General features: G+C 37.5%; 2 protein-coding genes and 1 non-coding gene across 3 annotated transcripts; all 3 read left to right on the top strand.

Annotated features, from left to right (window-relative positions):
- The first annotated feature begins 5,118 nt into the window (after window positions 1-5,118).
- On the top strand, window positions 5,119-5,225 carry LOC130497207 (small nucleolar RNA R71). Its single transcript, XR_008936217.1, has one exon. It is a non-coding gene; the product is annotated as a small nucleolar RNA R71 (small nucleolar RNA).
- Window positions 5,226-7,317: 2,092 nt separating this feature from the next.
- On the top strand, window positions 7,318-8,730 carry LOC108810255 (transcription factor HEC1). The gene is made up of 2 exons (XM_018582379.2): window positions 7,318-8,131; window positions 8,603-8,730. The coding sequence occupies exon 1, from the start codon at window positions 7,318-7,320 to the stop codon at window positions 7,969-7,971; it is 654 nt and encodes a 217-aa protein (XP_018437881.1). The 3' UTR covers window positions 7,972-8,131; window positions 8,603-8,730.
- Window positions 8,731-10,014: 1,284 nt separating this feature from the next.
- Window positions 10,015-10,713, top strand: LOC108807393 (protein RALF-like 34). The gene has a single exon (XM_018579674.2). The coding sequence runs from the start codon at window positions 10,064-10,066 to the stop codon at window positions 10,523-10,525; it is 462 nt and encodes a 153-aa protein (XP_018435176.1). The 5' UTR covers window positions 10,015-10,063; the 3' UTR covers window positions 10,526-10,713.
- The last annotated feature ends 7,069 nt before the right edge of the window (window positions 10,714-17,782 follow it).

Below are 17,782 nucleotides of genomic sequence, written 5' to 3'. Positions count from 1 at the left end.
AAGCTAATGCAAAGCAATAAAAAATGATACTTTTAAGCTATTGGAAAGGAGAACTCATGGGTATAGGAACTTGACCTCGGGTGATCAGGATTCGAACTAAGGATGAACAATAAACGATCAAACAAACAACCTTAAGCCTAGACACAATTCTAAGCAAGCTCTATGTCTAGATGAATGCTCATTTGCTAACACATCTCAAACATCAAGTGTCCTTGGTTGAATAACATGCAAGCAATCAGTCACAACATGTCTATTAGCTATCTTAGCATCTTTAACAACAAATGTCTTTGGCAAAGTACACTAAAAGCCTAGGAGAGTTGACTCGGGCATTTCATCGAACACCTGTCGGGTGAGAAATGCCTAGAGATCACCCTTTGAGTGGCCTACTCAAATGATGTATTGAAATCACTCTACTAGCAAGGAGATGACATGATCTACACTAAAACAATAGAACTAACCTAATCACCCTTAGTCTCCTAACCCATGAATTCAAAGGTGATTACTCACTAATCTCCATGATTCCTCTTAAACCCATGATGGATTTCAGATTAATCATGTAGAGAAATAGATGAGAGATCACAAGAACAATAACAAACCAAGTCAAAAAGAGATTAATTTCTTGAGAGAGTTTGTGTTCTTCAATAGATCAAAGATTATCTGCCAAAAGGTGGCTACAACATACTTAAACATTAGGTTTTTCAGAGTAAAAACGTGCATAAGAAATTGCAAAAAGGTCCTTGAAAAATCATAAAATCGGGTAGCAAAAGGGGGTGGAGCGACCAGGAGGGTCGCTCCGGGTGGTCGCTGCGGGTTGGTCGAAGAGACGAGCGGCTGGGTGAGTCGCTGCGCCGAGGTCGCTCCAGGAGTGAAGTCACAGCGGCCAGCCAGGGTCGCTCCGGTCAGGTCGCTCCGGATGGATATGTCTCTAGTAAATTGGTCATAACTTCTTCGTTACATCTCCAAATGACTTGAAACCACTTCCATTAGAAAGCTAACTCAATTTCATGTGTCTCCACAAAATCTTAGCAACAGAAGATGTCTCGAAGGCCTCCATCCATGCTCATCTTTCACCCCCTTTTTGAGCACATTGCTTCCAAATGTCTCCAAAAACTCCATGTGGTGTTCCAATACCTGATAGAGACATATGTATGCCAAATGCAACCTAAACATGCCTAAATCCTAATCTATATGATGCAAATGCCTATGAATGAATGGTTAAAACAATGCAAATATGCAAGACATCAACTCCCCCACACTAGTCCTTTACTTGTCCTCAAGTGAACTTTCTGGGACTCATAGGGGAAGAGTTTGAAAGTGGGAGCTCATAGCCAAGAGAAACACAAAAGCACTTGCTTCAACATAAGAATTCAGTACTAGCACACTCTCTCTTATTATTCCTCTAGCTTCTCTAGGCCTGTCTCAACTCAACATTATGCATTCACACATTCAATTCAGCCAACTCTCACATTCATTAAGCAATACAACAAGTGAGCTCTATGCAAATGGTCAATTGGTCCAAGTCATTTGGGTAAGGGAAGGCTTTTTCGCTCTAGTGATCAAGGTTTCATAACTCATTATCTTCAAGGTTTAACACTCAAAACAAGTAGCCTTGACATTGCACATAATATATCTAAGAAAGGGATCAACTAATGCATACAATGCTCAATCTTCATTGTTCTACCCTTTTTCAAACATACAAGTGACACAATTGAAATCCCAAGTTACACCCATCTCACATCTCTCACCCAAAATCTCAAGAACACATCCACAAACTCTCAATCAAGGGAAATATTTAAACTTTTTAAACACAGCCTCTAAGCTCATTCTCACTTTGCTAGCCCCCTTTTTCTTTTTTTTCTTTTTTTTTTTTTCTTATTTTTATTTTTTTTTTTATTTGGGGGCCAAGACTTTCACAACTTTGAGCTAGAGGTTTATACAATTCCCAATAAGACAATTAAGCACAAGAGTTCATTCATTCCCATTCAACTTTCAAGTTCAAACTTTACAACACTCACCCCCACCTATGGCTAGACAATAGCGTAAGCAATCTAGCAAGAATGAAGACTGAGCATTGTCGTTCCCAATACTCTCAAGATTATGCGCATGTAAGACTTTCCGAAAAAGGCCTCACTCAACAAACAATTAAGGCTTAAAAGGAGGAGAGGGTTTTAGGGAGTGGAATGCCACTAGAGATTGTCAAAAAGATCGGCATAAAAGATGTGACAACTCTAGTGTGAATATCCATGACTTAGCACACAAGGGACCATGAGCAAGAAATTAAGTTCATTCAGTTCGATTCAAAGTTGTAGTTGGCTTAAGAGATTGAGTTTCAGAGAGAGTTTTCAAGGCACAAAGCTTACAAGGTTTTCAAGAGAGGTGCATGAACTATACAAGGCTAGACAATGCTCCCTACAAGGCGTTTTAAATCAGCTCCCAATGCAAATGAATGCAACCTATATGCTTCTAGACTCAATCCTAAAGTATGCAAATGATACACTAAATGATTCTTTTTGTGTGTTTTCAAATTTTTTTTTTTTTTTTTTTTAAATTTTTCTTTTTTTTTTGGTTTTTCTATGCAAATAAGAATGTAAAATGTAATGCATGAGACTCAGAATCATCAAAGCAAACATGATCAAATACTTGGTACCTCCCCCACACTTAAATCACACAGTCTCTGTGTGAGGGAGACACCTAATGGAAAGGTAAAATGCAAAGAAAAACTGGGATAAACAAGGGTTGCAGGTTACCTGGAGTGGAGCGAGGTAGGGGACCCGCTGTGATGGGTCGCTCCAGGTTTGCTCGGAACAACGAGCGACCTGTGCTACCCGCTGAGGCTGGCCGCTCCGGCTCGGTGAGGTCACAGCGACCAGGTAGGGTCGCTGCGGGTGATGGCTTCTCAGCGACCAGGGAGACCCGCTCCAGTTAACCGCTGCCGAAGAAGACGAGCGATGGGGACATGTCGCTGCGGGTGCGTCGCTGCTGGTGATGTCTTCACAGCGACCTCCATGAGCCGCTGTGGGAGGTCGCTCCAGAATGAAGCGAGCGACGGGGATCAGCCGCTGCGCCAAGACCGCTCCGTGCTGATGGAGTCACAGCGACCAGGCAGAGCCGCTGTGACTGGTCGTTGGGCTCTGCTCGTCCTTGTGTCACTCCTTTTGCCTATTTTACCTGCACACAACTTCATTTTCCCATTGCTTTATGCAGTAAGATGAAAATAAAAAATACTAATGCAATATATACAAGGATACTCATGGGACTTCCTCCCAAGTGAGCTTGTTTTAAGTCTCTAGCTTGACTTTGCCTCCTTTGGATCAGGCTGGAGTAGGTGCAGAAAGTGGAGTTAACACCCCATCTTCCTCAGGTGGTAGCTCACCAAGGTGATCATCAGCAGGAGGGCCCATTTCTTCAATGATGAAGGCTTGTCCAAACACAGTGGGGTTCTTCATTTTCTCCTTGATGTCAAAGTGGAGGATGTTCGCCTTACCCAAATGGAGGTCAATCTTGCCTTCTTTCACATTCACAATAGCTCCTGCTGTAGCTAAGAATGGCCTTCCAAGAATCAATGGGTCTTGAGCCTCCTCACCCATTTCAAGCACCACAAAATCTGTAGGTATCTCATACCCTCCAATCTTCACAGGGAGGTTCTCTAGGATGCCCACAGGGTACTTCACTGAACGATCAGCTAACACCAGAGAGAGTCTACACTTCTTGTATTGAGTGAAGCCAAGCTTCTTTGCCACAGATAAAGGCATCAAGCTGACACTAGCTCCCAAATCGCAGAGACATTTCTCAAAAACCATAGGTCCAAGAGCACAAGGTAGTGTGAAGCATCCTGGATCCTCTAGCTTCTCTGGAGCATTAAGCCTCTGAATGATGGCATTGCACTCATGGCTCAGAACCATCATGCCCTCCATCTCCTTCTTCTTAGCAGTTACAGCATCTTTCAAGAACTTGCTGTATTGAGGAATCAGCATGAAAGCATCAATGATGGGCATTGTAACCTGAGCTTCACTCATCTGCTTCTCAAACAAAGCCTTGTACTTCTGTAGCAGCTGCTTCTTGAATCTACCAGGGAATGGAAGCTTGGGTTCATAGGGAGGAGGGACAGAAGAGCTCTCACCTGCTGGAGCAGCAGATTCACCATCTTTTGTTGTCTTCTTCTCTTCTCCAACCTTTCCTTTACCCTTATCTTTCTCAATCTTCTCCAAGATCTCATCATCTGTCTTCTCATCAACAATGACCACTTCATCATCTAGATTGATGGCTATCTCCTCACCTTGTTTCTCAGCATCCTTGGTGAGGGTTCTAGGAGGTAACTGCTTACCACTCCTGAGTGTGACAGCTTTTGCGTCCTTGGGATTTTGATCAGATTTTCCAGGTAGAGATCCTGGCTGACGATTCTGGTGGGTGCTCATGGAAGCAAACTGATTCTCCAAATTCTTGACAGAAGAAGCAAGGTGGGAGAATTTGTTGTTGAGCTCATTGTAGCTCCCATCAATCTTGGAGTGAAGGTTCTTCAGCTCATAGCCCACATGCTTCTCACTTCTAGTCTGAGACTCCAAGATCTGTTTCAGTAATGCATCAGTGCTGCTCTCTTGAGGGGCAGAAGAGCTAGGAGAGGGGCTTTGCTGAGGCTGATAGTTGCTCTGCTGGTTGTTTCTTGGCTGATAACCACTCTGCTGGTTGTTGGAATAGGGCTTCTGTTGGTAGTTGTTGTACTGAAAGTTGGGTTCCTTCTTGTACCAGCTACCATTGCTGTTGATGAAACACAATTCTTCTTGCCCTTCCAAACCATCAACCTCATTGACAGTAGGAGGTATCTCCTGTTGTGGGTTACCAACAAAGTTCACCTGCGCTTGTGTGGCCTTATCAGCAATGAGTGTGTCAATCTTCTCCTGAAGAGCTTTGATCTCATTCCTTGTGTGCTTGTCATCACCTCTACTGCTTCTGTCATGGTCTCCACTGTAGACTGCATCACTCTTAACCATGTTGTCAACCAGAGCCTCTGCTTCTTCCTCAGTTCTCCCCAAAAAGAACCCATTGCTAGCTGTATCCAGTCTGGCTCTATACTTAGGAAGAGCACCTCTGTAGAATGTGCTCAGCAAGCTCTCCTTGGAAAAACCATGGTGTGGGCACTGAGCTTGGTAACCATTGAATCTCTCCCAAGCTTCACTGAATCCTTCCAAGTTCTTCTGTTGGAAGCTGGAGATCTCGTTCCTCAACTTAGCAGTTCTTGAGGTGGAGAAGAATTTCTCCAAGAATGCCTTTTTGCAGTCTTCCCAAGTGGTGATGGAGTCACTTGGTAGAGACTTCTCCCACTGACGTGCCTTATCCCCAAAGAGAAGGGGAATAGCTTGAGCTTTAAAGCATCCTCTGACGCACCATTAGTCTTTGACATACCACAGTAGCTGTCAAACTTATCCAAGTGATCAAATGGGTCCTCCACAGCCAGACCATGATACTTGTTGTTCTCTATGCAGTTGAGCAGTCCTGACTTGATCTCAAAGTTGTTAGCAGCCACAGCTGGTGCTCGAATTCCAAGTCTAGGACCATGGATGTTGGGGCGGTCATAAGTGCCAATGGGGCGAGCTGGTCGCTGTTGAGGTCCATTGGGGTTCTGAGGATTTTGTTGTTCTTCCATTGCAGCTTCCAGTGGCTGCAGTTGAGCTTGTTGCTCTTCTTCTCTTCTTTTTCTAGCACACTCTCTCTCTAAAGCTCTGATGTCTGTGGCTCTTGGAACAAGGTTTGATGTACCCTTGCTCCTCAAGTTCATACACCTGAAAATCACAAAGAGGTGAAGAAGAGAATCAGTAACTTAAAAAAATAAAAATGACTTAGTCTCAAGCAAATGACTAAATCTCAATGTTCAAATCAAACTCAGAATTTGGCAACGGCGCCAATTTGATGCTAGGAATTTCAAAGTTCCTAAAACAAATGTTGTAGGATAGTGATGAATGTCGAACCAGTTCTGAGGGACTCAAAGCAGTGAGAATGCAAGTATTTGCCTAATCTAAGTGCAGCCAGTGATTTGATGATTTCTAAACTAATGATTAAAGCTAATGCAAAGCAATAAAAATGATACTTTTAAGCTATTGGAAAGGAGAACTCATGGGTATAGGAACTTGACCTCGGGTGATCAGGATTCGAACTAAGGATGAACAATAAACGATCAAACAAACAACCTTAAGCCTAGACACAATTCTAAGCAAGCTCTATGTCTAGATGAATGCTCATTTGCTAACACATCTCAAACATCAAGTGTCCTTGGTTGAATAACATGCAAGCAATCAGTCACAACATGTCTATTAGCTATCTTAGCATCTTTAACAACAAATGTCTTTGGCAAAGTACACTAAAAGCCTAGGAGAGTTGACTCGGGCATTTCATCGAACACCTGTCGGGTGAGAAATGCCTAGAGATCACCCTTTGAGTGGCCTACTCAAATGATGTATTGAAATCACTCTACTAGCAAGGAGATGACATAATCTACACTAAAACATCATAGAACTAACCTAATCACCCTTAGTCTCCTAACCCATGAATTCAAAAGGTGATTACTCACTAATCTCCATGATTCCTCTTAAACCCATGATGGATTTCAGATTAATCATGTAGAGAAATAGATGAGAGATCACAAGAACAATAACAAACCAAGTCAAAAAGAGATTAATTTCTTGAGAGAGTTTGTGTTCTTCAATAGATCAAAGATTCCCTGCCAAAAGGTGGCTACAACATACTTAAACATTAGGTTTTTCAGAGTAAAAACGTGCATAAGAAATTGCAAAAAGGTCCTTGAAAAATCATAAAATCGTGTAGCAAAAGGGGCTGGAGCGACCAGGAGGGGTCGCTCCGGGTGGTCGCTGCGGGTTGGTCGAAGAAGACGAGCGGGCTGGGTGAGTCGCTGCGCCGAGGTCGCTCCAGGAGTGAAGTCACAGCGGCCAGCCAGGGTCGCTCCGGTCAGGTCGCTCCGGATGGATATGTCTCTAGTAAATTGGTCATAACTTCTTCGTTACATCTCCAAATGACTTGAAACCACTTCCATTAGAAAGCTAACTCAATTTCATGTGTCTCCACAAAATCTTAGCAACAGAAGATGTCTCGAAGGCCTCCATCCATGCTCATCTTTCACCCCCTTTTTGAGCACATTGCTTCCAAATGTCTCCAAGAACTCCATGTGGTGTTCCAATACCTGATAGAGACATATGTATGCCAAATGCAACCTAAACATGCCTAAATCCTAATCTATATGATGCAAATGCCTATGAATGAATGGTTAAAACAATGCAAATATGCAAGACATCACTCAACAACTCCTCCATGGACTCTGACATAATGAACATGATGATGCAACAAATAGAGAAGCTTCCTGAGTTCTGTAACACAAATTCTTCTCTCATCGACCACAACAACAACAACACTTACCCTTTTCTGTTCAACTCAAACCACAACAATTCTGAAATGACCCATGAACCCGGTAACGGCTCCGGATTACTCACTAACCCTTCTTCTCTCCGTCCCAATACAACTTACTCTCCCGTTTTGTACGACAAAAGAAACAATAACACGAACATGGCAGCGATGCGAGAGATGATCTTTCGAATCGCCGTGATGCAACCGGTACATATCGACCCTGAGGCCGTTAAGCCACCTAAGAGAAGGAACGTTAGGATCTCTAAAGATCCACAGAGTGTGGCTGCTCGGCACCGAAGGGAGAGGATAAGCGAGAGGATTCGGATTTTGCAACGTCTTGTTCCTGGTGGGACCAAGATGGATACAGCTTCGATGCTAGACGAAGCTATTCATTATGTGAAGTTTCTAAAGAAACAAGTGCAGACGCTGGAGCATCAAGCGGTGGCTAGCGGCGGTGGAATGACGGCGGCGGTGAGTGGTGGTGGAGGAGTGGTTATGAAAGGTTGTGGAGCAATGGGGACTCATCATCAGATGGTGGGGAATGCACAGATTCTTAGATGATGATGATTTATAATTTTACTATTATTATATTGATGTCCGAGAAAGAGAGGAATATGATTAAAAATGGAACCATTAAGAGTCTTCTAACTTTGTTTTCTTGTTTAGATTTTCTGTATGGACTGATGGTTTTAATGTCATACTCTCCATTGTTTGCAGCGAGGTAAATTAGAAACTGCTATATATCATCGTATCTTTGTTAATGAATAATTTGGGAAATAATTTTAAGCTTAGGTTAATGATATTTTGTTTTCAGCTTCAGGCTTGCTTGAGAACTCTAAATTACTGTTTTCAACATGCTAAATCTATGTATTCACATTGTTTATTAAATTCAAATGCTCATATCAGGAATTGAGTTCTTGTTAAACTAAAAAGGAAACATTCCTTCTCTCTAATTAAAAATCGTCCTTAGTGTTTTTATTTCAAATGAACTTATATTTGAATAAATTGATACATAAATCCTTCATTTCACTTTTTAATGAAATTCTTCGTTTAGTTGCTTTTCTGTATACTTCTTGGATGGTTGATAATAATTGTAAAACTCATAAGATTCCTAACACATTTTCAATAACTTATCGATCGAACTTTTATATTTATGGTTTTAAAAACTTATAACTTCGGTCTTCTTGTTTAGGAGCAGTGGCGGAGCCACAGCCACATGGTCATAGGATGGTACAAATGCCCCAGATGATTTTTTAAAACTATTGTAAAATTTTGATAGTGTTCTCCATGCCCCGAATGGTTCTTTAAACAATTTTGATGATGCCCCCATAATATTCATCTCTACATTTGCCTCTGTTTAGTAGCAAAAGTTTGTAAAAGAATATTCCGTAACATAAATTTATCATTTCAACAAAAAAAACTTTTATCATACGCCCATAGTATTAGCTAAATAACCACGATAATGACGACTACATCATAATACTATGATAGTTATTTTTGACAAAGAAAATACATACTATGAATTAGAGGTGGGCACTTTACCCGATATCCGAAGTGGCACCCGAATCCGACCCGCAAACTCGAACCGAAGTAGCAAAATACCTGAACGGGTATTAAGTTAAGAGAGATCGGACATCCGAACCCGAACGAGTAATATTAGAACCCGAATGGATATCCAAAAATAACCGAACATATGTATACTTACCCTTATATTTCTAGTTTACATCTCTCATTTTATTTAAAATATGTATATTGATGTTACACATACTTTAAAATCACATAGTATATATATATAATTATGGAGAAAATAGTATGATATTCATTTAAAATGCATGTCAAACGTTTTGTTTCATGTATTAACAAAAGTAACATCCAAAAGTTTTAAAACAATAACCAAATTAATATTTTTATTTTTGAAATGTTATCTCCAAATCTATTAATCATTCAATCTATAAAAAAAAAAAATCAGTTAAGTGAAATCTATATTTTTAAATATAAAAAACTTAAAAAATGAAAATTTTATTTTTATTTCATTAAAATCTAAATATCCGAACCCGATCCGAAATAATCGAACCCGAACTAAAAATATCCGAATTCAACCTGGAGTACAGAAATACCCGAACAGATTTTATACCCTATACCGAAATACCTGAAAATCTGAAATACCCGATCCGAATTCGAACAGGTATCCGAACGCCCACCCCTGATGAACTGAGCCTCGGCTTTTTGGGACGGTCATGAATCTCATGATTGGTGTTTTGCTCACTTTTGTCAAGATTAATCCTTTACATGCTTTGTTCTTTTTCAGAAGGATATTAGATTGGTCCAACAGAAAGTAGCCCGACTATCAAATTTTGAAAGTATTTCAAACAACCTCAGTTTATCACATAGCCCATCATACGATAAAGAACAGCTTATTAATAATGTTCTACCAGGTAAACCAATAAGAAAGCCCGGCCCATTAATCTCGCGAAAAAACCAGGCCGATGATCCAACGGTTTCAAAACCAATAATTGCGACATCTCTTATCCTACACCGTGCCCCCACCAGATCACCCATCACACACTCGAAAAGCATCACACGAGGGTCCGAGACTCGACCCGAGAGGTCCATAAATGAGCGCATTAGTTAAAACCTCGAGTCACCTCTTGGTATGTTACTTGCTAGTAGTTGCTTTACTCTCTTCCATTGTTATTTTTCCTTCTTCTTTGCTTTCGTCTCCAGCATCGCCATGGCAGCTCCGTCTCTTGTTCTCCTCATCGCTCTCTCTGTTCTCTTCATTTCACTCCCGAGATCTGAATCTCTCCCCGTGAACCCATCCCTCATTCTTCAGGACGACGGATTCGACTGGCCGATCTCTCGTATCGACGCATCCGACACAGACGAAGAAGGAGAAAGCCTCGAAGATGGCGATGACGTCGGTGTCGGAGATAGACGGTCATTGTACTGGCACAGGAAGAGATACTACATCTCGTACGGTGCATTGTCGGCGAACAGAGTCCCCTGTCCTCCAAGATCTGGGAGATCGTACTACACTCACAACTGCTTCAGAGCCAGAGGTCCGGTGCATCCGTACAGTCGAGGCTGCTCGTCGATCACTAGATGCCGGAGATAACTAGATGAAAAGACTTTGCTGCATTATCCATGGGTGTTTTGGTATTTTCGTATCAACGAACTCTGTTTGTAGTGTTCCGTTCGATTTCAATGTATCGTGTAGTAAACCGTATTTAATTACGTTTATTTGACTTAATTAAACCCGGGGATTATTATTCGAGTGCTATCTATCTACATGTATTACTGCTACTTATTATCTCGTGTCTTTTTGTCGGTGGGTTTTAAATTGTTTTCCTGTACTGTTAATCACGAACTTAAAACCGGGAAGTATCACATGTGTTTGGATTTACCTACCTGTGTCAGATAATGTTCGAATAAATAAAAGAAATATACAGTAGACTTTTCGAATGTGATTTTCATTACCTGCTGGGCAGCTGCGTTATCGGGCCGGTTCTTTTGGCCCAGTTTATGAGTTTTTGGCCTTTTGGGTGTGTTATAAGAGTTGTAGTCGTTTGCCAAAAAAAAAAGAAGATTACTCATTATCATCACGTGTACAAACTACGTAGAAGAACTGTTCTCCAGACGACCACAAGTCTTATAACACGCACGTGTGTAATAAAATCTCTTCTTATCATGAATAGTCAAGAGACGGCTTGTGTTTGCCTTTTTCGTATAAAATTCTCAACTTCGAAGAAAGTTAAAAGAATTTGGATTTGGTATGTCTTAGGGATGGCCTTTGACCCAACTTTATGGTGGATTTGAAGAGAAACGTGTTCTAAATTAAAATGCATGAACTTGCGTTTGGCGGCTGGTTGCGTTTGGTTTCAGATGACCTAAATCTGAATCTGACAAAAAAGATTAATCGTACTTGTTACCAAAATGTATATATTAGATATGACTTTATTATATGCATGCAGTTAATATAAAAGATTATGCAATGATAAAGGTTGTGATTTGACTTGTCCTCTCCTCGTTCAAAGGGGTCAATCTAAAATTCCAAGTTAAAAGGAATATTACAAAACTTAGGATTGTGGACATCTTCAAAGGACCCCAATTGACTTGCCTACAAGGTTAACTTAAACGTGGAACAAACCAACTAATCTGATTCGACTTTATAAATCCACTCGTGTATGAATTATACATCCTCTTTTCTGTTTTCATTATACCTTAAAACAGACTTAGCTTGTATATGAACTCAGTCGATAATCAATTTGCAGCGGCCAGCAAAAGTGTCCAACACAAATCAATTACTATTTACTAGTCTCAACAAGGCAACTAACTATTACCATCTAATTTTAACCTTTTTATGCGTATCTCTTCAAAGGATCTAGTTAAAACTCTGCTTGGATCGACACATTTATCGACTTATATATTATGTGGTGTAAATTTATTGTCACTGAGGATTACATCATAAGTTGTAGTTTTCTTTTTCAATTGACGTTTGAATTTTATAGAATCTATAGATAAATCAAGGAATATACTAATATGCTACATAATAAAGTTATTTTCTGTGGTACCACATCCTCTAACAAAAGATTTTTAAGTTGATATGTATATGAAGAGTTGACAAAAAAAAGGAACTAAGAAAGAATTGTATATGAAGATGCCTCGCAAATTTAAAATGCAAAAGTATTTGATGAAATCTCCAAGAAATAAACCTTGGGCCGCCGTTTTTTTCTTCTAATTCGTATATATGTCAACGATAAATTAGTTATGCCGGAAATTATAAGTGATTTCTCTTTAATAAATTAACAAGAAAAAATGTCAACAAAAAATCTTCAAAAAAAAAATGTCAACAAAAAACTAGCAAGAAAAAGGATGACAACTCTCTTCCTCGGATTCAGTGAATCCCTCCAAGTCGCCTGGCGGTGTTGGTTCGTATCCATTAAACCTTCACCTTTCTCTTTTACTCAAGAGTCAAGAGTGTATATATTTTTAAAAAATTATTCCTTAATCTATGTATCTTTATTTTTTTGGTAAAATAAATATTTTTAGGTACTTCTAACAGTTACACAAAATTTAAAACTGAAATTACACAAAATTTAGTGTTTTAGTATCGTACTTTATTTTGTCATCTTTGACAGTAACACCAAATATTAGACAAAATATTATATATTATTTGATATTTCAGTTTTACATTTTTAATTTTTATCAGTTTTAAATGATAGATAATTATTTTATAATATTTAGATTATTATTTATATTTTTATTTGTAAGTGATAAATGATAAAGTCATTTAGTGATTCATTTTAAAAATAAATCTGAAAATATGTATTTTTTAATTACGTGAAAATAAATTAAAATACAAATAATATAATATATTTATGTCTAATAATAAATTGGACAGTAATTAAATTATATTATTAAATGAAACATAGGAAAATATATATTTTAAAGATTTGATGTAAAACTATTCATGTTACACCCAATTTGGTGTTTTGTGTTTTATTGGAGATGGACTTGATTTCTTACAATCATTCATGATCATATATATATTTTACCAATCGTCAATGTCGTATCATATTTTTTATTTAATAGCCAAAGCAAGTTGTAGTAGACAGAGGGCCATGGAGATCGCAACTCCATCCAATCTAATGGCTAGAGATCGCGTCCATGTCCCCCTCCCTAGCAGTATATTTTCATAAATAATTTAATATTCAAAACAAAAAGTATAGAAGAAGAAAAATAAATTTGAGCATATGTTTGATTCCCTTTTTGTTTTAAACTTCTAGGTCGTAGTCTTGTGTAATTTATTTCTTGTAAAAACTAAAAAGTAATAAATGAAGGAACATGGAAGCATGTGATGGTAACGAAGTTACCTACTGACTGTTACGCTACGATGGTAACAATTTTCCTTTCTCTCTTCAACTTGTCTGCGTGTTGCCGTTCGTCATGGTCCATTAAAACATCTAATATACTATTTTATTACAAAATATCACATAGACTAATTATATTTAATTGGATATGTAAAAGTATTGTTAGGTATTGCAGAAATAAAATTCAGAGCCGCCGCAACTTGCGAAAGTCTGTGGTCGAATGACTTCGGTACGAAGCACTCTCTCCCAGTCCTGCGCTTTCATGCGTATCTTTTAATTAATTTTTGAATACAACATATTTTAATTGTATTGTTGCTATTAAAAATGAATATGAAACTCGAGTTATTTTTATTTTTTTACTTTAAAATAGAGGATATCAAACGTTAATGTTTTTTGTATGATTTTATGAAGTCATGCCCATAGGAATCCAGACTTGTGCAGGCAAGTTGGCCATGAAGTAACTTCATAGAAACATAATATGATAGATGTGAATAATAAAATAAGAATGATATTTTTTGGCTAAAAATAAGAATGATTGTCGGAAGGCTTTTTATTTATTTATTGGCTTTTATATTGAAGCGTCACTATATGAATATGTTTTGATATTATTAGAAAGGGTAACTTGGCCTAAAACTCTCACAAAACAGGTAACTTGGCCTAGACTTTAAATAAAACTCCATTTTTTTCGGCTTCTCGCAGCTGGTGCCCGTAAGAGGTCGCTTAAATATTTTAGAGCTAAATATTCTATTTAGTCAATGATATTTAAGAGACATAACGGCGGAAAATATCATAATAAGAAAATGTTAGAGCAACAGCAATCGTGAGTCTGTACGTTAATTTTTAAATTTTTATTGATTTTTTCTTTTTTTTGTTTAATTGAAAAAACAAAAAAACAAATTAATTATGGACCGCTACGTGTCATGAATCCGCGACACAGTAACAAAATTCAGCTGAGATCAATCTTTAAGTTAAGATTTTCCGGCTTCGATCCGAAACGGTAACAAAAAAAATCAATATTTTAATATTTTTAAGGATCAGGCCTACGTACACCGCGTTGCGGATGGTCTTAGAAAACGCCTCCATCGGAGAAGGGTTTGATTATTGGATTGACCAAAAGTTAGTTACAACGCCAACTTGCTATATAGTTTTAGAGTACCGATGGTCCAAAGAGAATGTCTAAAAAAATATCTACTGGGTTTGGTCGAATCATATTGGTAATTGGATGGCCATGACTTAACTACAAACCGCAATATGTGCATCTAATTGGACAACATACATTATGATGAGAGTCTGGTTCACCCGTTTTTTTTCTGATACACCCTATCGACTTATCTGGTCGGTTTGGTTCTGGGATGAACGGATTTTATAATACATAGTAGACTGACTATTATACTATCTGATTCGAGTTTGGAATACTTTCCGACTAATTCTAATAGATATATTAATCATCTTTTGTAATCCACTATATAAATCACTTAGGTCAAAATTCAAACCCAAACTGATCAAATAATGATAATTTAGTTTTTAAAAAATCGAATTCGTAATTAATATGAATACGCACCAAACCCAAAAGATTGCCACTATATTGCCACCACTTGGTTTCATCCGTAATCTCTTACTATATATTTGATCAAGAATCTTGTTATAATGTAGTGGTAACAAAACATAGACGATGAAATAGCTTAAAGATTAGATATACCACCTCTATAGTATTTTGATATAGAAATCATTTTAATGCTTATATAACGAGAACAATAAATACATAAACATGACAACCAATCAAACTTTTTTTATGTATACACCCTTTCTATTCTTAAAATGCTTATATAACGAGATAATTTGTGTAATATACCTAGGAAAGATACAAATTGGTCAAATGACCATGACAATGAATAACTCAAAAAGAAGTAATATTTTGATACTGTGCGGACTAAAATGCCCTTACTTTATCAAATACAGATTCTGCAGAGATGAGGTGTGTGTCAGAGGCGTGCGTCAGAACTCAGAAACATGTGACAGACTGCAGAGATCAGCAGCAGAGCAGACAATGGACTATTGGATAAAACAGTGAAAATCAAATCAAGATTATATTACCCATAAGATATTCAATAACAGCTAATATGTTGTGTTACACATCCAATATATATTAACAGTTAACTTTTGTTATTGCCAAACGTTACCTAGTTTACACTATGTGTAACTCTAGAATTTAGAGAGTACACATTATGTTAGCTGATTTAGCTAGTACAAATAATGTATCAGATAACAACTTATTAATCCACGCTATGTATCAACCTATTTGCCATCTAACAAACTAAGTATCAAAAATGTACAAGTTCACAAGTTATTTATTCAACCATTTATCATCTACACAAACCATATATCAATGAACGTCAAGTCTCTTGTGATATCATAGAAACCAATTATCAATTCTTTGGTATCATATTATATATCAGCTAACAATACATGTATGAAGTAACTAATTGTTATTATCAATTCGTTGGGATCATATTATGTGTTCTTTGGTTGTAATTGAACGAGTTAGCAGGAAAGTGCAAAGTTAACAAGCAACAAAAGAAACAAATATACATGGTGTAAACTAAATATTTTTAACATTTAAAAACATAGTTAGCCGGTAACAATGAAGTTAACAAACAACGACTGAGTTATCTGGTCATGATTCTGAAGATAAGCTACCCAATAGCCGTAACTAGCCAAGTTAACAAGGAAAATGAGACTTCAACAAACAATATATGGGATATAAACCAAGGTTGTAAATAACTTTGTAGCGTCTAACACTTTATGTTACTCTGCATAGGATCCTACATAAAATACGGTAAAAAATAAACATAGGGTAAGAGTGTGAACAAAATAACAACTAAACCCGGTAAATAAGCACGACGCTAATCAACAAGGTAGAGAGTAATAATCCATTTAACAGTTATCTACACTATTACAAAGATAACTAACCTGGCATTCAGTATTGATGTTTTTAGCGTGACCGGGAATTAGACAATATTTAATATCTTGTGATGGTTTATTTGACCTCGACACATTGTCTTCTTCTAGGACCACCACTTCGATGTATTTCATAGATGAGTGTTAGTGATTAGTATTACTAAGATAGGTTAAAATTTGGAGTTGTGTTTTGGTAAGACATATTGTTACCGACTAACAATTTGAGTTAACGGTCAAGCGAACAAGATGTATGTTGGATGTATTAAGCTGATTTAGCGACAAAAAATATAGTGTATTGATCACCTAAATTCCATGTTAATACATCTAATAATCGGTTATTTGTATTGATCATTTTGGGAAGATATCTTGTTACCGACTAATGATTTGAGTTAATGACTAAGCGATCAAGCACTATTTTAAAGCCTAACGATTTGATTTAACGAATAAAATATAATGGTCCACTAGTACACATGAATTATCCGTTAAAAATGAAAAAGTCGATAGTGTGCATAAAGAAACAAATAATCCTTAAAATCTTAAACAAAGTCTGTAGTAAACTGACCAACCACTACTTCGAGAGATCTTCATGAAATTTAAGAATCAGTTGCTTTACGGAGTTTGGAAGAACGCGAGGAGTGATAACTTACATCCATCGACACCGAATCTGCATGAGCTTCAATCAATAGGACATTCATGACGGCTGCATCGGTTGGGCTTCGATTTTGAGGGTTCCTTTACATCTCAAAACCGAAAAGGTCTTCAAAACTACATACTTTCTGAGATGCCACTGATTTGAGGACATATGGGCTCCAGCTGACCGTATACGGATCATCTAGAATTTACTTGACAACCACCTTCAACGAGTGCACATAAAGACTGTTATAAAATAACACATCAATTAACAAGACTAAATATGTAAACACTATGTGTCATCCTAGCGGTTAAAATTATAAATAGCCATATCTTAATAACTTATCAGATAAAAACTTTATTAACCTTAAACCAATATATCGTATACTATCACCTCTCTATTCTATCAATCTTGTTAGCCGCTAAATGGATATGTATCGATCGACAGACAAATTAGCAGCTATAAGTTGTTTTTAACATAAACAAAGTATATGCATATTCTATCAACTCTATATTTTATGAATCTTGTTAACCGCTAAAAATACAGTTAGCCATAATTAAACAAAGTTAGTTGATATATATTGTATTTACGTTAAACTTGTATATGTATGAATTATCACCTCTACATTCTACCAATCTTGCTAATCGCAAAAAGATAGTTATCCATAAATAAACATTGGGGTGCACTGACGCCATCAAATTAGCGGATACATAGCCATATCTAAAAAGCTTAGCGGATAAATAATTTATTAACTCTAAACCAGTACACTGTATACTATCACCTCTCTATTTTATCAATCTTGTTAACCGCTAAAGTGACATGTATCCCTCAACAGACATATTAGCAACTATAAGTTGATTTAACATAAACAAAGTATATGCTTGCCCTATCACCTCTATATTTTATCAATCTT

This window comes from Raphanus sativus, chromosome 6 (genome assembly GCF_000801105.2).
Source record: "Raphanus sativus cultivar WK10039 chromosome 6, ASM80110v3, whole genome shotgun sequence".
In the NCBI taxonomy this organism is placed as follows: Eukaryota; Viridiplantae; Streptophyta; class Magnoliopsida; order Brassicales; family Brassicaceae; genus Raphanus; species Raphanus sativus.
Note: the sequence above shows the minus strand (reverse complement) of the source record. Positions and strands in the feature narration are given on the sequence as shown.